A 26,139-nucleotide genomic window follows, 5' to 3' on the forward strand; every position below is an offset into this window, starting at 1 on the left:
GCTCAAGCAGCCCTTGTCCACACAGGGAATGAGCAGCTCCTCAACTCCAGCCATCCCCAAACACCTGCACTGTCTCCAAACAGAGCAGTGCTTTGGAGCTCTGAAAAGAAGAATAAGCTCTGAAAGAAAAAAGAACCTTCAAAATTTGACAGCTGGGCCCTAAGAAACCCTCAAAGGTCTGTGAAAACTCTTCCCTGGTTTGCCTCCCTCTCGGCAAGATAGTTGTAGATTAGAAACCATTTTCCCCATAATGTTCTCTAGGATTTAATTAAACTTCAAATTCAGTGTGGTATTTTCCATCTCACACTTACTGGCCTTGTGCTGCTATTTTGGGCCTCATCTCCTTGTTATAATTCTTCCACTGCTTTCATTAATGAAGTCACTCAGAAATGTTTTGTCCTGATGCTGACGACAGAGGATGAGTCACAGAATCACTGCATGGTTTGGTGGGAAGAGACCTTAAAATCTTCTCATTCCACCCCTGCCATGGGCAGGGACACCTTCCACTATCCCAGGTTGTCCCAAGCCCTGTCCAGCCTGGCCTTGGACACTTCCAGGGATCCAGGGGCAGCCACAGCTGCTCTGGGCACCTGTGCCAGGGCCTGCCCACCCTCACAGGGAACAATTCCTTCCCAATATCCCATCTAACCCTGTCCTGTGGGAAGCCATTCCCTGTGTCCTGTCCCTCCACCCCTTGTCCCCAGTCCCACTCCAGCTCTCTTGGCACCCCTTTAGGCACTGGAAAGGGCTCTGAGGTCTCCACATTTTCACTAACTTTTACAATTTAATATCTCATTTAACAGGATAAAACTTGTGCACACACATTCAATTTTAAGAATAATCTAGGGGTGTTTCCCCAGTTTCAATGGAAACACATCCATTCCAGGTAACTCAATGATACATTGGATGGTTATGAGTAACAGCAATAAAAAAAACCTGAGGAAAAGAGTAACTTTTCCCTGCTTCTTCGATTCTTCCAGTGAATCAGCAGTTGCTAAAAACCAAGCCTTCAAGCAAATAAAACGCTGTGAAGGATCTGTTTGGGATGCTTTTCCCCAGGAATCCTAGGCCAGGAATGCCGCGTGTTTCTGGTTAAAGCGTGGTGGCCCCACCTGCCTCCCAAACGGAGCAGACCAGGTGCATCCTGAGCTGGGCCCTTCCCCAGAGCAGCTCCAAGGCTGGCACACAGAAGTATTTTGGGAACTGCTCTCATTGTGTTACAGTGTGGCTTTGAAACAAGAAGGCAGTTTCATTTCCTGCTCAGAATGAGAGGGTTTATGACAGCTGACCAAAATATCTCAAACCTCCACTCATATCCCAAAGGTTTCTACATAAAATCTTGAAGTGAAAAAAAATGAAAGTTTTAGGTTTTCTGCTACCTTACTCAACCAGATTTCTCCCAAGTAACTCCTTCTCAATCCTAATCCTTACACTGCCTTCCTGGTGTCCTCCTTCTAACAGGGGTTTTGAGTATTTTTTTTAATTATTATTATTATTTTGGCTTTCCAGTCATTTTCTTTGTTTTACACTCAGCTTAAATCCCTAATTTCATCCTTGATCATTCTCCCTCTCTGCCCCTGAGCTGAGGTGAGAGCCCACCTGCAGAGCTGTCCCAGCCCTGGGGCCAGCAGCACAAGGAGCTGGAGCTGCTGCAGAGAGTCCAGAGGAGGCCCCGGAGCTGCTCCAGGGCTGGAGCCCCTCTGCTCTGCAGCCAGGCTGGGAGAGCTGGGGGTGCTCACCTGGAGAGGAGAAGGCTCCAGGGAGAGCTCAGAGCCCCTTGCAGGGCCTGAAGGGGCTCCAGGAGAGCTGGAGAGGGGCTGGGGACAAGGCCTGGAGGGACAGGACACAGGGAAAACTTTTCTTTCATAAGCATCTGTAAAATCACGCTGCGCTTTTACAATCAACCCTTTTCTTATATTTCTGTGAAAACACCGAAGGAAATCTCATTGAAAAGTTGATCACATTATCAAGAAATAATTTATTTCACCATGACAAAACAGTAATTGTTTTAAGATAATTAAGTTGCCCTGAGTTCCGTAGTAGACTTTGCCATGCTGCTTTTCCACTACACTGCCCAGCCATGGAGGAATAAACACCTGGATCTCTGAAATAAATGGGCTTCTGTGGGTCAAATGCTTTACCAAGGGGTTCATTTGTGACTGAAACACGAGGTGGAACAAACTGACAGCCACCAGGCCAATGTGACCATCACACTTTCGCATCTTCTCAACAGAAAGAGTTGTGACTCAGATCCACCCCTGTGCCTCAAGGTTGCATCAAAAGTCTGCATGATCAGCAACGTGATTTTTCAGGGGTTGAGGGATGGATTTGAAATGGAAAATATGTATTTGATCTATTAAAAATTAAAAATATAATTGGAAATGTAAGAACTGGGGGGCAGAGGGCAGAGTTAGATGGGATATTGGGAAGGAATTCCTCCCTGTGAGGGTGGGCAGGCCCTGGCACAGGGTGCCCAGAGCAGCTGTGGCTGCCCCTGGATCCCTGCAAGTGTCCAAGGCCATGATGGATGGGACTTAGAGCAACCTGGGATAGTGGAAGGTGTCCCTGCCATGGCAGGAGTGGGACTAGAGGAATTTTAAGGTCCCTTCCAACCCAAACCACTCCATCATTCTATGATGTACATACAACACAGTTCCTGGTGCAAATACCATTTACTGTTAAGGCCAGTAAACCTTGCTTGCTTGTGGTTTTACCAAAATTAACGTCAAAAGTTGCATTTCCAGCGCAAATCCTCTTTTCACTTCCCTGCAAACATTAACTCACAGTCAGCTGGAATCCAAGTGCTGCCAACTGGAGTTATTCTGTGGACTGTGAACACCTAAAGCTCTCTAAGGCACTTCTCAGGTATCAGCTGGGAATGTGAGATATGAGCATTTAAGAAAATCACCAAACAGGAGACCACAACTGTGTATTAATGACCTATTAATTTATGTGGCTGCTGGGATTCTTCTCTCCCAGGTTTGACGTGCACAGCAACACAAAGACAGACATCCCTGAATGGGAAAACAGTCTGGGATCAGGATCAGCTGTTGTGGAACCTACAGTGAGCATCTTCTGGAACACTGGCATCATGTGCTGAACATGATCCCTTCAGCCACCCCCCTCTGTGGGAATGACCATGAGGAAGCCAAATACACTCATGAACTGCCTGGGAAGGAAAGTTCCTGTGCCCATCTGATGCTGGAGATAATGCCATCCGGCTGCTTTAACCGGGATTACAAAATACTTGCAGCTTGCAGCTGACAAGGACCGGAAGTGAAACAATAGTTCTTTCGCTTGCACAAAGTCCCCTCCGCATTTTTAAGGGAGTTTTACAGGATCTTAAAAGAATTGGTAGCACTGAAATAATAAAAGAGATTTATAGAAGAAAATGGAAATCTCTGGTGACTTCAGAATTACTTTATCTTAATGCTATTTTTTCGTTGAGGGCCAGACTTTCCATTTTAAAAAAAGGAATCCCCTGGGTGCTTCTAAATCATTCCAGAAAGTTTGAAACAATAACATAGACGTAAATTGATTTCTTACAGTGATAATATTGGTTCTGCTTGTTCCAGAGGCTACAGAAATATGTGCTGATGCAAATGGTACCCTTTTATTTCTACAGGACACAGCAGTGCTGTGATAACATTCCTGAGACAATTTAAGACTTTCAGCTACTGTGTCAACTTATTTTTCAATTCAGACAGAGCCACCAGGGGAAAGGACCCTTTGCCACACACATCCTATTAATTTCAAGGCACAAAGCAAATTATTAACTGAAAGCCACCAAGTCCTCAATTCGGGGTCATTTTTATAAACACTGCCAGCTGCAGCTGAATCTCATTTGTGCAAGTGGTGTTTGGAGCCTGCATTTTTGCATTTGTTTTAAATGATCATTGAAAGTGCATGGGTAAAGTGATGGATGGCTATGCTGAAAACAGAGAAGACAACACAGCCTCACAAAACCTCCCAACCATTCTTACAAATAAAAACCAGGGTTCACCAGAACATGAAGGTTCCAGCAGTGATGGAACTCATGCAGTTACTCCACTTAATTGCAGAAAAAACCCACAAAAAACAGAAAGCAGAAGATAGGGAATCCCAAGGAGAACCTCCTTACCAAAAAATGCTGTTTTAAGGAATGATAGAGTAATTCAGGTTTAAAAAAGGGAGATATTAGCTCAATCTCTGCACTCAGAGCAGGGCCAAGTACACCACGTTGCTCATTCATTGGAAGTGAGCCAGATCTCTTCCACTCTCTGAGTCCTTGAAAACAGGCAAGGGTGTGGAAAAGCCACACTTCACCTGTGATTTTATAAATCAGCCTCTCAAATTAACAAAGAGCTGCTGTAACTTCTGTTGTTACTGTCACCCACACCTGAGCAAAGGGCTGTTGCAGGGAAATGATGTAACAAAGTTTTTATTTAAACCTGCCAAATCATCACAAGAACTCTGATCAAGAACAAGAGCCAAATTACACAACTCCACTTCCTCGTGTCAAGCATACTGGAAAGTACAGAAAAAACCAGAAAAGCAGCCTGGTAATTACAGCAGGATAAAAGAAACCACCAAAACCACAAAGACAAAGCACCAGCTTTTGACACTGTTCTCCCCCAAACACCAAAGCCCACACGAGCCACGACATTAAATATCTCCTTTTTTAAAGAGCTTAGTTTAGAGATACCTGCTGCCACTGCCTGCTACCTTCTCCGGAATTTTTCTGTGTTCATAAAAAATGCAGCACCGCCTGTAACCTGTTCCTCAGCTCTGACACAGGGTGCCCAGAGAAGCTGAGGCTGCCCCTGGATCCCTGGAATTGTTCCAGGCCAGGCTGGAGCAGCCTGGGAGAGTGGAAGGTGTCCCTGCCCATGGCAGGGAGTTGGAACTGGATGGTCCTTAAGGCCCCTTCCAACACAAACCATCCTGTGATTTTGAAATGTAAGTTTTTGTTCCCTCTTTCTTTCTCTCTTTAAATAATCTCAGGACTATTTAAAGTGTCCAGCACAGCTGCTTTTCTCTTTTTCATGTCAACATTTTCTCACTGTAAGTTGCTGTAGAAAGTCATTCTTTGAGGTGGTTCATGAGGGAACTTACAGAATTAAGAGCAAAGCATTAAAAAACGATAAAGTTTCCAAAAGGATGAACATCAAAACAGTCTGATTGGACTTCAACCATCACCTTAGACTTCCTTCTGACCTCAGTTTAAAGTAAAAACCTAAGCACAAGGCAGACAACTTATTATTAAAAGGGTTTGTGGACTGTACTTTCACACTCAGGTGATGGCAACTTTTCCTAAGCAGCTTGTCAGGAAACTGGCAAAGAATAAAACATTACCAGGCTTTATTTAGTCTGTGCTTTGAGGGGTTTTTATTTCACTGCAGAGATTGAAATGGACATAAAGGACAGATACAAAGAAAGGCAAAAGGATTCAAATATTTTCTGAACAGAGACCTAGAACGGCTCTGCTCCTTATTAAGTGGTCGAACTGGAAAACTAGGAAGGCACAGTAGGAACAATTCTTCATCCTATTAAAAAAACTGGAAGCATTTTGTATTTTCTTTCCACGCATCCCTGTTTAGCCTGTGATGGCTTTCACAGTTACAAACACAGCACAGCCAATCACTTTTTCTTCTCTGCATAAAAATGTTGCAGAATAAAGTAACATATTCCGAATCACTGAAAATTAGCAGGAGCTCTGTGTACCAGGAGCCCTGCCTTTGAAAAGCCCCTTCTGTTGCCTATCACAGAAAACTGAAACAAGGCCACGAGGTGGATTTGTGATTCATTTGTCACAGGACAGCACCACAGCAGCATTCCAGAGCCAGGAACAAACCCAGCAGCAGCTTCCTCTTGGGAGCAGCCCAAGGTGCCTGAGCCCAGCACACATCATCCTCTCCCAGCAGTCTGGAAATATCTCCTGCAGCCATAAACCAACACTGCGGCTGCAGAATATCTCCACCCCTCCTTCCTCCAACACCAAAACAGCCTCTTGTTGGATTTTATTGTTACAAAGCACCAAAGATCCATTCTCCAGGCTGTCAGTAAGACAAGCTGTTCAAGAACTCCACCTGTCTGTGCTCAGCTCAACTCCCACAGGACACCAGGACCAACCTCTGATGTCCACGTCCAATAATAAACACTCCACGATTCCATTTTATGCTAAGCAAGACACTTTTTAGCCTACTGAAATAAAAGGTAATTTAATATAAGGTGAGAACAGATGGGAAGGGGCAGCCACATCAGCTGAGTTCTTAACCTGGCATTTTTATCAACGCAACCAAGTTGATATCAGAGCTGAGAGTAAAATCTCATGTTTTCTAGGAAAGCAAGCACTGCCTGCACATGCAGGAGGAGCAGAGGCATGGTTTGAGGTGCAGTGCCGCATCTCCAACCCAAAGGCAGCAGCTGGATGCACGTCATGGCCAGGGACTGGCTGTGCTGCAGCCAAGGCAGCCCCGGCTTCCAGCGAGCAACAGGACCCACACAGCTCCATTCCAATTCTGGAAACAACAACTCCAGGAAAAGCAAAACCCATGGAGAAACTGGTTATGATGGATGCAAACAGAAACAGCCTCTGACACATTTGTGAATGTCATATACAGTAATGCAGCCAAGTATCAGCTGAGAAGTTTTTGTGTGCTTTTTTCTGTCGCTGAAGATTTTCTCATTTTTGGGTGGCAACTAGAAAAACAGGCACTGGGACCAAAATCTGAACACACTGAGGAGATAACTTGATGTGATTCAGAAATGTGGAGAGCCCTGAGCAGTTCAAAGATCAGCTCAAGGGCAGCTAAATGGGGAAACACTTACAGACAACACGTGGCACTACAGGAATACCTAAAGACTTACTAATATTGAGATAAAAGGCACATTTTTAGAATATTAATCACAACACAGTGATTGCAAAGATGTTTACTTTAGACACTACAACTGCTTACAGCATGTAAAGCATACTGGGTCACACCACCACTCAATCTATCGAAACAAAAACTGTGCTGGAAGGGTGAAACTCCCTTCCCAAGTCCTCCCTTCCCAATGATGTCACCAAGAGATTAGAAACATTGCACAGGTGTCTCCATTTCTTTGTCCTTCACTCCATTTTCCTGTTCTAGCATCTTCTTCAAAAATGGTAACGGCTATTCAGAGTTCTTTATTCTGTAGGCAGCAATTTTTCCCTCAAGTTACTGCATTTCTCTTTTTAACATTACTTTCATATGCTATTTTCTGCCTGGTCAACCAAAATTGGCAAGATCTTGCTTCATTTCTCAGTCATTGTACATTTACATATATACATACACTGAATGACTCTTCACCTCCAGTTGGTCACCCCTCTCTCCAGCTCCTTCTCCATTTGTGTTAAATCATTCTGCTAAATAAAATAATCATCTTTTCTGTACTTTATACAGTGGGATTCCCTCAGGAATTTCAGGAGGAGGAGGAGAAACCAGGACCCTGGCAGCAAATCCCAGTGCAGATTACAAGCTGCTGTATCTATAATATTTATTTATACTTTTAAGCTGTTTCATACTTCAATTTACATCAGAGCTCCTGGATGAAGGAATTAAGAGTCCAGTGATGCATTTTCCTTGATCTTCCTGACGATCTTCCCCCTCCCTCTCTTAAAATCTCTAGTAGCCACTCCTATTTGTACCCCTGCCTGTTACTTTCTGTGCCTTGCTCCTGAGAACAACCCCATTCCCAGGACACCCCATTCCCAGGACACCTGGGTGTGCTCCCACCGAGTTTTGCTCATGACCAACAGTGCAAGAGACCCAAATTTACAGCTCTTCATTAAAAACACACTGTTGTTTACCAGACAAAGAGATTCAACTGCTATAAATATCTGAGAGATGCAGAAAAATAAACCCTGAGTGTAGTCCTTTCCTTCCAGAGTAATTTGTCTGGATGAAAGCACTTAGGCTTTCGGTAAACCACAGTTATTTATATCAAAGAGTAAGCTGTAAGGTCTTTTTCTATATGAAGAAAAAAAGGTTCAGCTCCAGAAAGACTTGGAAAAAAAAAATTACCAAGGCTATTTGCTCATTTTTAAAAATGATTTCAAACACCCTTTTTGTTTGTTTTGTTGTGAACATATTCAGTTCCCTTCTGAAATTGCTCCCAAGTAAGAGCATTAAGTGATGACAACCAACCATGCATGTAAGTATGAAATTATCTTATGTAAGCATCAATTAATAATTTTATCTGCACCAGCACAAGGAAGTTCTTTACAAGCATTTCCATGTACTAAACATTTAGTCAGCACAAATATTCACATTTTACTAACAGAAAAGCACACACACAGGGAAAAGCAGCAGAATTCCTTTGGTGCTCTCATTTTTTAACTCACTTACTTGCTTTTCATATCAGTATATCAGTATTTTCCCCCCAAAATGCAAAGCCATGCTGATAATACAGGGGTTTGTTATAATTCTATGCTATTTCTCCAATAAAGCAATTCAAAATGCAAATGACAGACTTCTAAGTCACCCTGCCTGGAAATAGTTAGCAAAGGGCAAATTAAAGTTTGAAAATGTCACCATGTGAAATGCAAGCAGATGAAGTGTGAAGTAGATGATTTTACAATTTATCTCTAACTCTCCAATTCAAAGACACAGGAATAGTGTACATTTAATTAATTCTAGAGTGATATTCATGAAAAAAACAACTGTGAGCAATCAGATTTGAACTTTTTAAAGTGTGTCATTTCCTCTGAGTTCAAGTAGCTACTCCTGCCTTGACCTGGCAAATTGCCCCAGGTGAGAACAAGAATGCTGTTCCCTAAAATCCATAGATTGGAAACCAAGATATTTTATAACTCTAGCTCATTAATCACACCATCAACAAGTGTCCTGATCAGATACAAAAGAAAAAGGATTATGGGATATGGTACTAAAGAACTAAAAAAATCTCCAGTTTCCTTACAACAGGAAAATACAGGGCTTGGTTTGACAAACCTGACTCCTTTATCCAAGGGAGTTTTATCCAAGTGAGTTTTTCAGAAAATAAGTGAATTAAAATATTAAAAGTGACCAGTTCAAGTTTTTTTAGACACCACTGCTGGTTCTACCTTCCCTCTCATTCGTGGCAGCTCATTGGAAAAGTCAATCCAGGACTCTCCATCCCAGATTTTCCCAGTTCCCAGTGGCAGGCAGAAATCAGCCTCCTTACCTTCATGATGTTTACCAGGTCTGTTTGATAGTAACGATCCTGGTGTGCATTGGCAGCTGCTAAAGTGAGGAGATAATCATTCCTGGCATGGATAGCCTTGGAATTGCACTCTGATCTTCGGGCTTTTAACTGCAACAAGTGAAAACACAGCTCAGAAAGAGAATCTGAATGACCAAGCATACATGAATACCCAATTAATTGTGTGTATATGTGCTATTACACTGAAAAAATTAGGGCATTTATAGCTTTTAAGTCTTCCTAACGATGAGGGGATTCCTGATGGATTTTTTCTCTCCTGCAATTGGAATTTCACATGTGGTCTTCAAAGAACAGTTTTAAGTCTAATTAGAAAAAATAATTCCTTGCATATATTCCATATATAATTCTATACTCTGCCCAGAGAATGCTGTTAAGCTCATCCTTTGTCCTACCAATTCCTTTCCCAAGCTGTCCCTCACCCCTACATTCCAGACAATTTGGGCCATTTGCCTCATGAAATAAGCAGCAAAATACAAGTTTTATACTCACCTTCACACTTGCCTTCTGCAAGCTTATTCTTGACTGAAAAAGACTAAGTTTAGACCTGGAACAGAAATGAGCAGAACAAACTGAATGATTGCCTTACACCATTTCTACAAAAATATTTTTTAGCTGTCTGAAGGTCAGTGGTTTAAAAAGTAAATAAGAAAACAAAATCAAGTCAACAGCTATTTTAATCTGAATAACACTGCAGAATAAACCTACTCCAAAACCCCCAAGCTCAAATTTTTGGTTCTGTTTGTATTTGTTTGCTTCCTTTCTTCAGGTATTATAGGTAATTTCATTAAAGTTCTTTTCCGTCATCCCTCAGAAAGACAGAAAAGATCTCTAATGAAACCATCAATTCATTCCCTGAGACCAATTCTGAATAATTTCTAAAAACAATAATTAAAGAAAAAGAAAGAAAAAAGGGTGTGGTGAACTCCCAGAAGACAGGCCAGACTCCAAATGCAAAACATGTGCTAATGGTTTTCCTGGAAGGAAGGAAATCACCCTCTTTAGCATGTCAAGGAACAGAAAAAAACTTAAACAACAAAAATTTATCTCGAAAAATAAAAACAGTGTCCAGTTGCCTCTCCCCCTCTAAATGGACTGATACCAAATTTGAAATGTGTGGACAGAAAGGAAGTCAGGAGGCTCTAATATCAAAAAAGTGCCAGCTGACACACTGTCTTTAGAAAATGCCAAATTAAAGCTGTTACTTGAACTTCCTTCCAAAAGAAACCAACACAAACAAGTTCTAATTTCCTCTCAGGGTGTGCTTGAAACAGCTACAAAAATGTATAGAAGCAAAATGCAAAGAAAACCTGGCAGAATCTCGTTGAAAGCCAAATATCAAGTGCAAAAACTAATACAAATGTGCTTTTTGGGGCTGCAATTATTTCTACATATGCCATTATAAAAACATACTTGGCCTCAATATCAGCTTTCTCCCGCACCGCCTGAGCCATCTGTTCAGTCTCAAAATATTTCTTTTTGCCTTTAGCTAAATCTTTGACTGTCTCCTGTAATTCAGCTTGGATTCTTGTCAGCTGGTCCACGCACTGAAAAAAAGCATCCAGGAAAGAAAACATTACTTTTTCTTTGCATCCAAATAATATTATCATCATTGCTTTGCTGCTTTTTATGGTGTTTTATAGGGAAGGATGCAGTCTTCAAGTCACTCCTGGTCAATTATTCATGGAGGTCTTTTAAAACTGATCAGAACATAAAACCTTCTCTCTTCCTTTCTTTCTGCTGCTGTTTAAACTGTTCAAAATCAATGATAACCCACAAATTAAACATAAAAGTTCTGAAAGCTTTGGATGAGATAATCAGTTGAAGTCATCAGAATACAACTGGGAAAAATAGAAAGGCAATCTACTGGAAGTGATACCAAAAAAATGATTAATCTTTCCTTCTTTAAAATTTAAAACATGAGGCAAAAGCTGCCACATGAAACACAATGCAACAGGAAGAAAAATTATTATATTCAGCAATTCTTCAGACACCCTGCCAGCTTAAGAAAAACCCCAACAAAGTGGGAAAGGATCTGCGCTAAGCAGGATCTAGGTAAGACAACCAATGCGAATCATCAATGTCTAGAATTAAAACTCTCTTTAGAAGAGATTACCAAAGATTTTTTTTTTACCAAACTGGATTAAGCACACAGGAGATTGATAGTCCAGTGGATTTCTATTTAATTACAGACATCACAAGCTGGATGTGGTCAGTGAAGGCTCCCCAGGGCTGAGCTCAAGGAAACCAACTTGCCTTTCAGTTCTCAAACATCACCCCAAAGGTCCCAGCTCTTTCCATGTCATCATCACCCCCTTGGCTCTGCTCATTCCAAGTGCCCTGGTGCTGAACACCCCTTCAAAACACCTCAGATCTTCATTACACTAATTATTAATGCATGTAACCTCCTTTGGGAGCGCTACAGGACTAACGAGGTGCTGTAACCCAACAAGGTAACGTTAACTTCCCCCTGTTCCACTGCTAAAAAATAACACCCAGCCACCTGTAAAAAACAAACTGGCAGCCAACAGGAATCGCTGGCCTTCTCACCACACAATCCTGCTCTCCCTGAAGCTGTCAAATTGCTATAAAGCACAGAAAAATTCCCACTAAAGCTGCTGGTTGATGTGTGCAGACCAATAAAGCAGCAGCTCCAGAGGGTGCATTCCCTAAAGGCTGGTTTGGGCAGTGGTGGAAGGCAAAATTTGGATTTTTGGAGTCCTCTGTGTGCATCACTGAAAAATTAAAGGTAAAAAAAATCTGTATATAACAGATGGCTGGCAAAGACATAAAAGCCTGTGAAAAGGTCTGGGGTTTTGCAACATCAGTGGGGATTTTTGATCCCTAAAATCTCCTGCCAGCATCAAAAAATTAAAATATCAAATAACCCCAGTTGTTAAAAAGATCATTTGAGAAGAATTAAATAATCTAGGTTTGCATCCCTGTAGGATAAAAAATTGTCAGGAGACTGGATGCCACTTTAAATGGGTATTCCCATGTAACCTTACAAGTGTTTTGCTGACTGAATTTAAATTTTGATAAGCTTTTGTCTGAATGGAGGTCAGAACAATTATTTCTCTGTCCATTATTTATCTGTTTGGGAATTCAAAGGGAAGGGTGAGAGACTGCACTGTGTAAAACAATAAAGTGGTTGTGCAGGAAAATGAATCTTGCCAAATGGATGATAATTCCATGTTGTAGGAAAAGCATATCACTGTTAGAATACTCTGAACCAGAATACTGCCCTGATAATTGTAATAATATGTTCTGCTGATTCAAAAGTGCAGGAATAAAGGAACTTCTGTGACTTTTACAAATGTAAAGATCCCACTTCTGCTACTGACTCATAAGCACTGAACTATCACCACTTGCAGAAGAATAAAGTCCGATTATTTACCAGTAAGAATGCCATAAAATTGCCACAGCGTTGTTTGGAAAGCTTCACATGAAAACAAAATTTGACAGGACAATAAAAAAGCATTAATAAAGTTAATTTTTCCCTCATAAAACAGATACTGCATCTAAGTGTATCTAAGAGTAGGATAATTTGTTCAGAAACAGAGAGCTCACAGTGACATGAATATCCATTTAAATTTGTAACCAAGTACTTCACTAAATACTACTCTAGGACACAGAACTAGGTACATTCTGGGTCTTTGCTGTCACTTTGTAATAAGGACAGCAAAAATAGCTGTTGTTTGGGGTTGTTGGGGTTTTTTTTGTTATTCAAGGGACACCTTCCACTGTCCCAGGCTGCTCTCAGCCCCATCCAGCCTGGCCTTGGGCACTTCCAGGGATCCAGGGGCAGCCACAGCTGCTCTGGGCACCCTGTGCCAGGGCCTGCCCACCCTCATAAATGACTTTCAAATGCAACAAGCAATTAAATGAATATCCAGCTCACTGGAACTACACTATTTTCTCTGCAGGGATAATTACAGATAATTAAACAGATAATAAAAGCAGCTTTTGGAGCACTTGCTTGTTGATACTGTTACAGGAGGTGACTGGACAATCTACACTCTCCATCCTGGAGACTGCTCAAGCCATTCCTTCAGGTGTTCAGATGAATCTTTTCCTAAAATCAGAACTTTTTCTAACAAAAACCACTTGCAGTTGTCACTGCAAAGCAAGTGCAATGCAATTTCTACAGCACAGTCTGAGACTTGCTGAGGTACATTTGACCAACTGGTATCACATTTTTAGAAAACTTATTTTCAAGCAGTTGCAATTTGGGATAAGAGCTCAGAACTTTGATCCCTCTCCAACAAGCTGGATAAGATGAAGAGTACTTAGATATTTTAGAAGTGCCACAATAAAAAATTTCTAAAAGCCATTTTTCCCCCCTCAATAAAAATGACAGTAGTTTAAAGGACTTATTAAAGCACAAATACCTTCTTCAGCTGCTGCTCCTTAAAGCACCGGACACTCCTGGCTGGTTCAGAAATTAAGTTTTTATAGTTCTCACAGATATTGAGTCGGGACTGGGCCACCTGCACGGTGCCTTCTAAGAGTGATTTCCAAACTGAGTACATGCTCCTAAAATAATGAAACACAGAGAGGGTGTGGGAAGGAAGAAAGGGAGGACACTGAAAATTTGGATTTATAGAATCTCCTGAACTGCAAGGATCCTTCACAAGGATCAGGAACCAGCTCCTGGGCTGGTTTATGTGACAGCAGCACACATTTTTTCAAGGACCGCTTTGAAACTAAATCTAAAGCACAGTCCTTCAGGCTGAACAAGAAAATATCTCCACTTCTAACAAAACTTTTAATGGAAGTCGTACCAAAAATAAAGATTTTCCTGCCTGTTCCTGTCTTGTGATTCAACCTGTTGCCAAATATTTTGGGTTCAGCACTTGGTGATGGGTAGGGAGGGGTTTGGAGATCTCATGGCATGGAAGGGAACAAGCTGCAGGTAGGAGGTGCTGGGTGTTACGGGAGTGTTTTATGTACACTTGAGACTGATAATTCAGTTTATTTCTCTCTAAACACACAACTGATGTGAGGGCGCTGAAAGTCCCAAACACAAATCTGTCAATTTCTTCCTGTTTGAAATAAAACTTGTCAGAACACAAAGAAGATATTAAAACAAAGCATCTGAAAGTTTATTCCAAATATTTAGGAGGTGCTGTTCAAAGGCTTTCAGCAACTGAGTTATTTCTGGTTTCATGTTTTATCCACCTTTCATGTTAATGAAATAAAGTTTTGTAAACAACTGTCTCTTGCTTTGCCTCCTCCCTGCTGTCAGATTTGATCTTCACAAAGAACAGCCTCATAAAATGAAATCTCTTCCTGTCTTTTCCTATGAAACAATCCACACACTTATCCCTCTAACCTTAAAGTTATTTACTAAAATCTACATTCAGATACAAGCATTACTACCGAAACAGATGCAAATTACAGCTGTTGTCCTATCAAGCTGTTTTGTTTCTCCCATCTTCCTAAATATTCAAGTCATAAACATCTATTTAAGACTAATCTCAGGAAAACAAAGCTTCTTTTTTTAACTGGCAATACTCTACTACAAAGCAAAAAGAAAAATTAACTACAGAAAAGCAGTGATTCATTGTTAAGTGAAATAATGACACAAATTGAAATGATAAATATGGCAATTTTGAGATATCCAACTGGTAAATTACCTATAATCACTTCGTTCCTCAGCTCTTATTCCAAGCCAGTCCTTCTTTAAGTATTGGCTAGCCAGCTTCTGAATGCTCTGTTAAAAGAAGGGGGGAAAAAAAGTTTTTTTTTTTAAAAAAAGTAATTAAAATACCATTTCTGGTATTCTGGTATATGTCAGACAAATGAAAACCCAAAGAAGCAAACAATTTACAGCTCCAACAAAGTGTACAGTGGCAGACTCAGAGGTGGGAATGTTGGAAGGGAAAGGGCTGGTCTTGCCCCAGCTGTGAGAATTCCAATTTGTGTTTCTCTGGATTGGGATGGGGCTCCCAGAACCCAGGGAACATCTGCTCCTTCATGAGCCCACACGCCCAGCTCGGATCATCCTGGGCTGCAGGAGCTCCCCGAGGAGCCCTGACTCACAGGATTACACCAGACAAGAGGTTGACAAATGCAGCTCATCTTTAATTATTAATGCTAATTGCACCCTTCAGTCCCTGCGTTTCGTTTTGCACGGCCTCAGGAAATCGATAACAACATTTTCATATTCAAGGTCAGAAAGCAGCAGGGTTTCATCTATAACCACACGGGGAAGGGGAGCTGCAGCCACACCGAGCCCTCCTCTGCCTGCTGATCCCATTTTCCTCAGTGTATCACTTTGGAATCGTTCCATAAACAGGAAAACACCATGTGCACTGTGGAAATCACGGAGCTGGAGATGAGTTTATGGACACTGAGCAGCATTCCTGGGTTTGAGTTCCTGCTGGGGAACCCCATGGAATGCTCCAGGCTGGGACAGAGGGGCTGGCAACAGATCTGGGGGAGGGCTCAGGGGAGGTTTAGGCTGGATTAGAGAAAATTCCTTCTAGGAAAAGGACAGCACAGCTGCCCTGGCCAGTGGTGGGTCCCCATCCCTGAGGGACTCAAGAGCCCTGTGGATGTGGCACTCAAAGACCTTGAGAACCTTTCCAACCTAAACCATCTTGTGACTCTTCCAAAGAGCCACCATCATAGGAACACCCTCCAGCTTCTGCATGCTACACAGCAAACAAGTGGAGACCTGGGTAAAAATTCCCTTTCCAGCTAAGAATCAATCCCTCAGGAGTATTTTGGAAGAGCAATCCTGAGGAAGAGCCTGGGGTGAGACATCTTTGCCTCTGACCCACTCGACGAGAGGCACAGCCCAGTGTTATTTATTTATGCTTTCCATAACATGTTTAAGATACAACCACCTTTTAATTACTCCTAGAAAAAATACCAGAAGTAGCTCAAACAGCACAAGATTTTATTCATGTCTCACAGCCCACACAGAAGTAAAAATTTATTACCAAGGTATGGTTTGATCAACAAGTTCACATAGAAAAATTAAATGTTGCTAATAGATCATTAGTAGCAAACTCATGCTCCCGCAATTTTTTAAAAAAAATGCAAATTCCATTAGGTAGCTGTTAAAAAATCCCAGATAAAAGGAAAAATAACACTTCCTTTAACCCTGGCAAAGCAATTTGGCATGGGATTTGGAGCTTTATGAGATACTTCCACCTGGTGCTAATTCCACGTTTCCACCCATTCTTCCTCAGAATCCACTACAAGATCTTCCTCAAGATGCTGAACAAATGTAGAGAAACAGGAATGAAAGCTCACTGGCAGCTGAGGACAAGCTCTGCCAAAATCAAGACGCAAAAGGAGTCACAAGAGGGATAACTAAAGCTATTTTTGCCCACAGAAATCCAATCACCGATGTCAGCAAATAAACCATAAACCCAGCGGGACTGACCAAACTGAACAAGCTCAGCAACAAAACCATTCAAAAAAAGTGAAGAGAATAGGGAGGATAAAAGAATCATGGAATATCCTGAGCTGGAAGGGAGCCACAGGATCACAAAGTCCAACTCCTGGCCCTGCACAATCCAACAATCCCACCCTGAGCATCCCTGAGAGCATTGTCCAAACACTCCTGAAGCTCTGGCACCTGTGAAAAAATCATCACAATTTCACATACACTCAGATTTGTATTTCCCAGGGCTGCAGCTCCTACATCATGTTCCCTATCACCAGACCTCACCTCATGTCTATTTATTGATATTTTCTAGTAAAGCCAGTTGTGACAGGTATTGGGAAGGAAAAAAATTTAAAATATTTGCTATAGTACTTACAAAAGGAATCACCACTAGAAAAGGAAAGAGGGAGATGACCCAAATTAAAAGATCAGTGTTAGAAGACTTTCAAAAAATCATATTAATGATACTTTCCAAAGCAGTTGTAAGGTTTTTATCTGTAACAATAATTGAGAGGTGCTGAGCAGGTGCCCAAAAAAACTATTATTGATAGCAGAAACCATGACAGACACAGCTGATGTAACACTGAGTTTTGGGACTATCAAAGCAGGCAAATTCAGTGCTGCTTTTCATTTAGGTAGTTTCGATGTCTTGCATCATTTTGATCCCTTCTCTTTATCACAGCAGTGCTCTGACATGATTATTTTTTTTCATTATTTTGTTTGCTAAGTCCCCTTCTGGCAGGCAAACACTCCACAACAAAGTAAAGAGTATCTCTCTTTACTTTGCTTCCTCTCTGGGAAAAGCAAGGTTACTCCCAATTAAACTGACTTCATGGAAGTGTGGAAGCCACTTTTACTAATCAACAGCTGCAAATTAACACTTTTCATTAGCAGCAAGAAAAAGTTGCAGTTTTATTATGTATAAATTCTTATTATCAGACCCATCCATTGTTTATGTGCAAGAGAGCTTTGCTTTATTTTACTTTTAAATGGGAAAAAAAGTGTTGGGAATGCTGTACCATTGTCATTATTGTGAGGTGCAGGCACTGTGAAAAATTCTATTTCATTTCAGTACTGCTTTCAATACTGCTGGTTCTTCCAAAGTAAATTTGACAGCTACACCAAGACTCTCCTGCCACTGTAAAAACCGACTTTTGATTGATATCAGATATTTTCAAACCCATATTTTTAGCTGCAAGAGAGCAAGACGGTATGGGCCATTCACCAATGATCCTCGTGGGTCCCTTCCAGCTCAGAATTTCCTGAGATGAATTCAGAAATGAAGTAATTTGTGAGGGCTGGCTGAGGATGAAAGGAAATTGTCACACACAGAGACTCCTCCAAAAAAATAAAGGACAAAAAACCCACACACAACCAAAATGCAAAATGTCTACGTTGTGAAGGATGCTTCTACTACAAAAACGAAGGAACGAGATGTATCCAAAATGAGAAATTTCAGGCACTTCCCCAGTGCCCTCAGCTTTTCTTCTCAAACCTGTGAGATCCCACACAACGTCAGCGAGCTCAGGGAGCCTGACTCACTCAAACACAGCTACCTGGGGCCAAAAACTCAGGAGGCAGCTTATCAATCTCACAGATGTTTGCCTCACGAGCTTCAGGAGTAACTTGGGAGAGATTTTAGGCCCTTGCCAATCTCTTGGGAAGATTTGGACAGGCAGAAGGGAGCTGGAAATGCAATACAGTGAGGTGAGAACTCTGCTTCTTGAACACAGCAGAACCATTCAGTATCAGCACTAAAGTCCAGGATAGTCATTACAGTGATTATTTCAAGTGATATTTTATTTACCAGAGCAAGATCCAATAATGGTTTAATGAGAATGAAGGGACTTGGGCAGGGATTCCAGGCAGGGATTTTGGGCAGGGATTCCAGGCAGGATGTGACGTGGCTCCATCTGCATCACAAGCTGTCAACACAAGCTCTGTCAGACACAATTATTGTGCTGGGAGCTCACACAGGGCCTTAGGCAGCAGCATCGTGACCAAAGAGCTGCTGCAGCACAAATGAAAATGAAAACAATCCCTGGAACAGGCAGCACATGGACTTCTCCAGTGCATCCTGGCACTTTCCAAAAGGTGCCCTGGCTGTTGATCTACACTGCATTTAACATGGCTAAATGAGAGATAAAAGAGGTTTCCCTGTGCCTGCAGCATCAGTTGTAAAACTCCCTGGAAACATCAAGAAAGGCTGGGTGTATCTAAGGTGAAGCTGCATCCCTAACCTGCTGCTTCTCCTTCCTCAAGATGGGATATTCCTTCCTACCATCAGATGACTGCAATTCCAGAAAATACAGGGTTTCGTTCTTTCATTTGCTCATTCAGTCACTCATTCATTCACAATTTTGTTCCAAGCTGCTTCATTTCTCTTTTTACTTTTGGATATTTGAAGCATGACAAGAAAGCAAAGAAAACAAAGTGGGAAGCTAAAAAATTCATGTACAGCAGCTAAATATCACCTCAGGCACTCCTGCAATCAGATTTAGCAGAGGAAACGTCAAAGCTCTTCTCATTCACTTTGTTCATTTGTTAAAACTGTTGCTTCATTTGCAACACCTTAATTCTCTCCAAAACAACCTGAACGAGATATAATTTAACTTCTCCTCTCTCAGCCCTCCTTTATAAACCCCTGGCACTAAGTTTGTCCTTTTTTTCTAAAGGTTTCACAGTTTTCAAAGACAACACTCACAGTGCTAAGATAGGAAATGATCTGAGGATAAATCCACTGCAGCCAAGCTGACTAGACCTAGAGCCAATTCAGATTTATCCATCAAAATACCCTCTAACCTATTCTATTCCTGACCTTTCATCAGGCCAGGATCCATAGCTAACCTAGGGATTCATATTTTGTATTACTTGGCACAAAACCAGTGTTGAAGTTTCTTTCTCTGCCTTATTGTGACTCTCCCTTATTATGAATACCCTGACAGATTTTAAGTAATAAAACCATACTTTCCTAAGCTTCCAACTGCTTTTTCTCCAAATTCTCCTGTCTTTGGCTTCCAAATTTTAGGACTTGAGGCATCAAGAAAAATTAATTGTAATCTCCATGATGTGGTACCATGGCCCTAACTTAACCACAGATACTTCCAGTTCTGGGTAGGTTACAAATCAGAATAAATCCAGTTACACCAACCAAGCTCAGTATTCATGTGGAGAAATTATTATCACTTTCTTAATTGCACATTTTAAATTGCTACACTAGGGATATGTTGCTATTTGGAAACATTTCGGGTTATTTTTAAGCCCTTTTGCTAAATTACTCCTTTAAAAATGTCTGTGTTGATGTTCTTACTGCACCATCCAGTGAGAGTATTTCAGGCAGCCCAAAGTTTAGAGACTGTCTTCTCACAATTTTTAGCTCTACAACCCCTGAAGAAGTACAATAATCCAAGTAAATAAAAATCCTCCAGCTTTCAAGGCACCAAGTGAAGAAGTCTGAGTAAAATTCTCCCCATCTTTGAGCGTGAAAGTTGGAAAACGGCTGAAGATTGGTTTTATTCTTCAAAACAGGCGGAGCTCCTGTTTAAACCATCTAAAATTATTCTTTCTTATACTTGAAATAACTTTTCCTGGATTGTGAAGCTGTTCTACATAAACTCAGCGTTCTTTTTCAGAGTTGGCTTTTTTTAAGTCCCTATGAAACTGTTAGAAAACCTCAGGAAGGGGCAGAGCCTCAGGTTGCATTACAAGAGATCAGGAGGTTTTCCACCACTTCACTTCTCCCTGGAGCCAAAGGCACATTAGCAGCTCTGGAGAAGAAGTTTGTTTGTCTTTTGGTTCAAAAGTCTGTGCTTCCTGAGCAAATCCCATTCCTAACAGATAAACCAAAGTTCTGGATTGCATTTCAGATGGGGAACCACTGCTTTACATGGCTCATTATAAACCAGACTTCTTCTCCACCCTATTGTGCTAGACAATGTCATTTTTGGCTGAATTAATTTTTAACTTTTAGGTAAACTTTTAACATCTTTGGACCTTGATCTTTAGACAGATTTCCTAAAGCTTAAAAATAGGGAAATTCATAAGGTTCCACAAGGCCAGGTGCAAGGTCCTGCACATGGGTCAGGGCAATGACAGGACACAGGGAATGGCTTCCCAGTGCAAGAGGGCAGGGTTAGATGGGATATTGGGAAGGAATTGGTCCCTGTGAGGGTGGGCAGGCCCTGGAACAGGGTGCCCAGAGCAGCTGTGGCTGCCCCTGGATCCCTGGAAGTGTCCAAGACCAGACTAGACAACCTGGGAAAGTGGAAGGTGTCCCTACCATGGCAGGGGATTGGAATGAGGTGATTTTTAAGATCCCTTCCCAAAATTAAACTACTGAAGAGAGTGAAGTCATGGCAAACTCCCTGTTTTCATCCATGTGCAGGTCTGGTTGCCAGTGTTAATTCACAGTAAAGAGTCTCAGGACACAAATACAAAATAGCACCCAAATCCCACAGAGATGGCTCGGAAGAGGAACCACCTGCACGCTGCCCGGGGACACCAGTGCCACATCCTTCCTCTGTCTCACACCAGCTGCTGCCTGCATGCACCTCAGCTGAAACAGGACATGGGGGACACGTCTGTCACCTCCTCACCACCATTTCCTGCTGGTTTCAGGGATCCCAGCCAGAAGCATCCCATTAATATGAGTCTGAAGGAACGTCTGTGGGGTTTTAACCAGCGCAGCTCTCAGGTACAGGGATTTTTCTTCTCTGTTTGAACTGCTAAGAAAATACCACTTTCAACAAGCACCAAACTGACTCTAAGGACTCCTGGAATGCTGATAAGCCCTTTCCCCCCACCCAAATGGAAGCTCTGTGTTGCTGGACAGAAAGACAGACAATAGGATCATGATGTGGAGCCTTGAGAAAAGCCCCAGTAAGGACTAAAAAAAAGGGCAGCTTCTCAAATTCTCACCTTCCCCATAATTACCTCCACGAGTTCTGTTTTGCTGAGCGAGACCAAAACCAGATATTTCCCATTTTTTTAACACATGAGGAGCGTAGCAGTGATTTCTAAATTTCCCCTAATTCACATCTTGGGAGGCTGATGAAGGATGGCAAAAACCTCACCTTCCACAGAATTTTTTGGCTGGAGAACACTGTGCAGCCACTGCTCTACTACACAGAAGGATCAGGATAGGATCTCCTAAGCAAAGTCTGATCTACAGATTAAAAATCCCTTTTAACCAGTTCACTTGCCTCATGGAAGCAGTTCAAAATGTTTGAACTAGCTCAAAAAGCAGGGAAGCACTGAAGAGCTACAAAGGGAAAGTCAGAGTAAACCAGGAATGGTGAGTGACCTCCCTGCCTTCTTTCAAACAGCTACAAAAAGTTTTAAGACCAACAAATCGTGGCTGCAACACTGTGGTTCTCTCATTCTCACTGCAGGACTTGGCACTGACCACAATAATAATTAACAGTGACCATAATTAATAACCCACTGCATGTGTAGCGTTTTTTTTAAATAATGCCACTCAGGAGCATGCCATTTTAAAATATTTACTGTTTTGAGAGAAACCTTTCTGAATTTGTTCCATTCTCCACAGTGCTGCCTGAAGCTGCTCTGTGTTATTCCCTGGAAGTGTCTCCAGCAGGTCAGCATTTCCTATTCTGTGGGAACTTCTTAATTAAAGGTTCACATGATTACAAAGCACTGATACAGCTCCTGCTCTGTGGAGCACAAAGCTGATTTTTTTTTCCCATCCTAAAACAGCTGGCAGATAACTCTGAAGTTGGTTATGCTTCACTTAATATTTATTGATCAGTTTTGCAACATTGGAAGTGTTACTGCTCTGAAGTTTATAATATTGAAGTTCTAAAATTAATTTTGAATTTGATAATTAGCCTCTGAGCTTGGTCTAGCTTTAGAACATGGAACCCGCAGTTAAGTCAGGTTTTGGCATAAATATAATTGTGTACATCAAAATCTGGGGTAAAAATAAAAATCAGCCTGAAAACGCAATGCCATATTTTTAAGGAGTTCAATACCTTTGTCTGTCTGGCAAAGCTTACATGAACAAATTTTGCTCTGAAAGCATCACCACTCTTCAGAATTTACTACTTACTAATAAAATAATTTTTAAATTCATATTTCTTGTCTGTTCTGTTCAACACTAACCCCTAAAGGTCAACTTTAAGCCCTGCTTAAATCAACCCCTCTAACAGAAGATGATAATAAATATTGTGCACAGCCAGTCAGCTTCTACAGCTTTATAAACTTACATAGTTTGAGACTAATTAGCAAAGCTCCTTTTCCTCAAGTATCTCAGGGAACACACACTGGCATGGAAAAGAAATCCTGGGATGCTGCAGTCACACATTCCAAGTGTCCAGCACGCACCACAATGCCTCAACCCACCCCACAACCTCCAAAGATTTCAACTATTTCGTTTTCTCCAAGAAACTTGTCCTTGATGCCAGTGAGCTTTAAGGTCCCTTCCAACCCAACTCATTCCATGATTTTATGAGGAAAGGTTTGGCACTGCTCGCTCAGATCAGTAAAATAATTAAATGCAGCACAAACACTACAACAGCCAGAGAATTTAACCCCTCACCTGACAGTCTGGGTCTGTTCTGAACCTCCTAAATCTGCACTAAAAGTACAGTTACAAATGTCAAGAGTAGAAGACAAAGAGACCTAAATTTCTAAAAAACAAATGAAGATGATTCACCTTGGCTGGACAACTCTTCCAGCTGAACAAACAACCCAAGTGCTCCCTGGAAATCAGAGAGACAAGTGTGCAGGCTTCCATCCGCCAAGGAATTTTGGCACCACGATCCAGTTTTGGAAAACAAAGGTTTGGACTTCCTAAATGAAACAGCTGGATTGATCAGGCAGCTTGAGGAGAAGCAAAGTAAGAACACAGTTGTACCTAACAACATTTTCAGCATTCTAAGTCAGCTGACACCAAAGCCACATTATTCTTCTGGTTAGTAAAGTTTGAGACTTGATTCAGGAAAAGGAACTGGAGAACTCATCATTTCAGTGGAGAAAAAGAAGAATAAATACTTTAATTATTCCTGGGTGAGGGAAATTCCAGCTAAGTGTTTTTTTAGGAAGAATATAGATTCATAGAAGAGCATAAAAAATGGTGGGATTGTGTCCTGCAGGGAAATACAGAAGGAAGTGGAAACCTCAAAAAATTTCAGGAGAAATGTGACCAAGGACAGGGTTTTTCCAGCAATTTGAGGCTGTTCCCTCTTCTCCTGTCCCTCTTCCCTGGTAGCAGAGCCTGGGCTGTCCTCTGGCTGTCCCCTCCTGTCAGGGAGTTGTGCAGAGCCAGAAGGTCCCCCCTGAGCCTCTTTTTCTCCTTCTGAGCCCCTTTCCAAGTTTTTGGTTGTTTTTTTTTTTCATTGACCCATTTAAACAAATCCGTTTTTTGAAAATCCTGAAACCCTTTGAGGGCTCTTTTTTTCCCATAGGAAAAAGTAAACAATGCCCACAGTAGCAGGGAAGCCACACGAAGGTTGGTTGCCACGAGAAGATCCCAGGTGAATGGAGCACACCAGAACCATTGTTAATAATTAAACTGGGTCTAAAGGACATCACTGATACCAACATTCCCAAGCAAGGGGGCTCCAAAGCTCACATCCAGCTTTCCACAAGCAGCAGTGATTGCCAGGGATAGCAGCCTTTGTAATTCCCTTAATTTACCACAGAAAATTTCCCACCTTTCCAAGACTCCACATTAACCCTGAAGCAGTAATTTAACAGCAATATCACCTAGTGCACAGCACATTCCTTAACACCTCATAGATCCTACAGGACACAGGATGTGACATCCTCATTCTTTTAGCTGAACCTTTAAAGTATTGCCCAATATTCCAGGGATTTGCCATGGTTTTGTTTTGTCCTTTATAAATCAAACAGTAGCAGAGATCGAAAGCAAAATTTAAGGTTGTAGAACACAATTATGCAAACAATACAACATTTTAAGTAATATTTTAGCCATCTTAAAGTGTCTTTAATTTTATAGGGTAAATCTGCTGTTTCACTGTATGGTAGTACTTTAAAGCAAGGATATTATTTTTTAGGAAAAAAATCTCTATTTTCAACAGGACAGAAAAGCTGGCAGCAATAACGCAAAGTTAAAGGTTGTGTTCATGTTAAAACATCTGTAAAAAAAAAAGAAACCCTTCCACAACTCAGGATACAGGTGCCAAAGCACTCACTAAGGGGAAAAACAGTCCATTAGAAAGCAATTTTTCTCTGAAGTTAGAAGGCAAGCCAACTCTACAAGAGCTGCCAAGATCATCAGAGTCCAACTCAGTTTGACTCTGTTCACATGAAAAAAAAAAAGAGAAAAAAAGGAAAAAAAAAAAAGAAATATCTTCCTGCTCATTTAAGAAAGAATTTAACAGGAACAGTTCAGAAAAACAAAAAATCATCAAGTCAATCTCTGCTCAGAAAACACAGACAGAGAAGGAAAGCTTCTCTTAGGGAGCTTAAAACACGGATTAATTCAGGCTCAACGTTTGCTAAGCACAGGTCCACCCAGAGGAAGTTTATATGTAGAGATTTATACATCTATTTCACACGTGAAACCCCTGGATTTGGTGTTATCAGACAAACAGAATGAGGGAGAAAAGGCAGTGCCTGGCGCCAGGGGAAAGGAACCATCTGGTCTCTACCGCGCCGACACAATAGGGAAGGGGTTGAGTTTGGCAGCTCGGGATTGGGAAGCATATGGTACATTTCCTCTGAACTGGGCATTTTCTGGCTTCCCCCACTGTGTCAGAACCTTCCCAGCCCGCGTGGGCTTTGTATGAAGCTTTGTCGTGCTGAAAATGAAGGCAGGGAGCAGCACAGGGTCCTTCGTGTGGGGCTATTCCGAAGGAGGGTGAGTGGGGAGGCAAAGCACAAAAATATCTGTCATCTCTTCAGACTGGTGAGTTGGTAATTCTTCTGCTTTCCAAATGGAGTGTGGGCTAATTTCTCACCAAAAACATGCAATGTCCTCCTATTCTATTTTCAAAATTGGAAAATTCCCAAACTGCTTCCAGGGCAGGTCAAAAAATTAAAAAAAAAAGGGGGGGGATGGAAAAAAAGGGAAGATTGAAGTTTTAGCAAATTAGGATTATTTGGACCAATTTTCTTTGGGTTCTTATTCTTAAAACGGCAAAGGCAATCTTTTATTTGTGTATTTACTGATAGTTACAAGAGAAGATCTTGAGCCACAAGTTTATTCATGTATTAATAAAATAAACCAGAGAGGCCTGAAACTCCAAGTCTATGCTGGTAACAAATATATTTTAACACAAAATTAGCCAAGTACAGGACGGAAATGAGGTCCTTGGAAACAGGTTTGTATTTCACACACGAGCGTTAAGAGACGACACCTCAGGTGGTTTTGTGCAGCTTGTTCAGAACAAAGTTTTGCTACGACGACAAATGGAAGTTGTCCATCACATTTTCAGATCAGCAAATTAAATGAGATAAATGCAGACTGTGGCAGATTTTTCTACTCTGATTTCTGGGAGCACCAGTGCCCTGGGTCTGGTCAGCACTCTGGAACATCAAACCAGGCAGAA

At 41.5% G+C, this 26,139-nt stretch overlaps 1 protein-coding gene across 4 annotated transcripts in view; it reads right to left on the reverse strand.

Annotated features, from left to right (window-relative positions):
- The window catches only part of FCHSD2 (FCH and double SH3 domains 2), a 119,837-nt gene that overhangs the window by 43,823 nt on the left and 49,875 nt on the right, over positions 1-26,139 (reverse strand). For all 4 annotated transcript variants that reach the window (XM_058856258.1, XM_058856265.1, XM_058856241.1 and 1 more), the window contains exons 4-8: positions 14,844-14,920; positions 13,596-13,740; positions 10,618-10,751; positions 9,697-9,751; positions 9,169-9,297 (exon numbers count right to left, since the gene is read on the reverse strand). In XM_058856258.1, the coding sequence (XP_058712241.1) occupies positions 9,169-9,297; positions 9,697-9,751; positions 10,618-10,751; positions 13,596-13,740; positions 14,844-14,920 (540 nt within the window). The remainder of the gene's footprint in view (positions 1-9,168; positions 9,298-9,696; positions 9,752-10,617; positions 10,752-13,595; positions 13,741-14,843; positions 14,921-26,139) is intronic.

The sequence above is a fragment of the Poecile atricapillus genome, chromosome 1 (assembly GCF_030490865.1).
Source record: "Poecile atricapillus isolate bPoeAtr1 chromosome 1, bPoeAtr1.hap1, whole genome shotgun sequence".
NCBI classification, from domain to species: Eukaryota; Metazoa; Chordata; class Aves; order Passeriformes; family Paridae; genus Poecile; species Poecile atricapillus.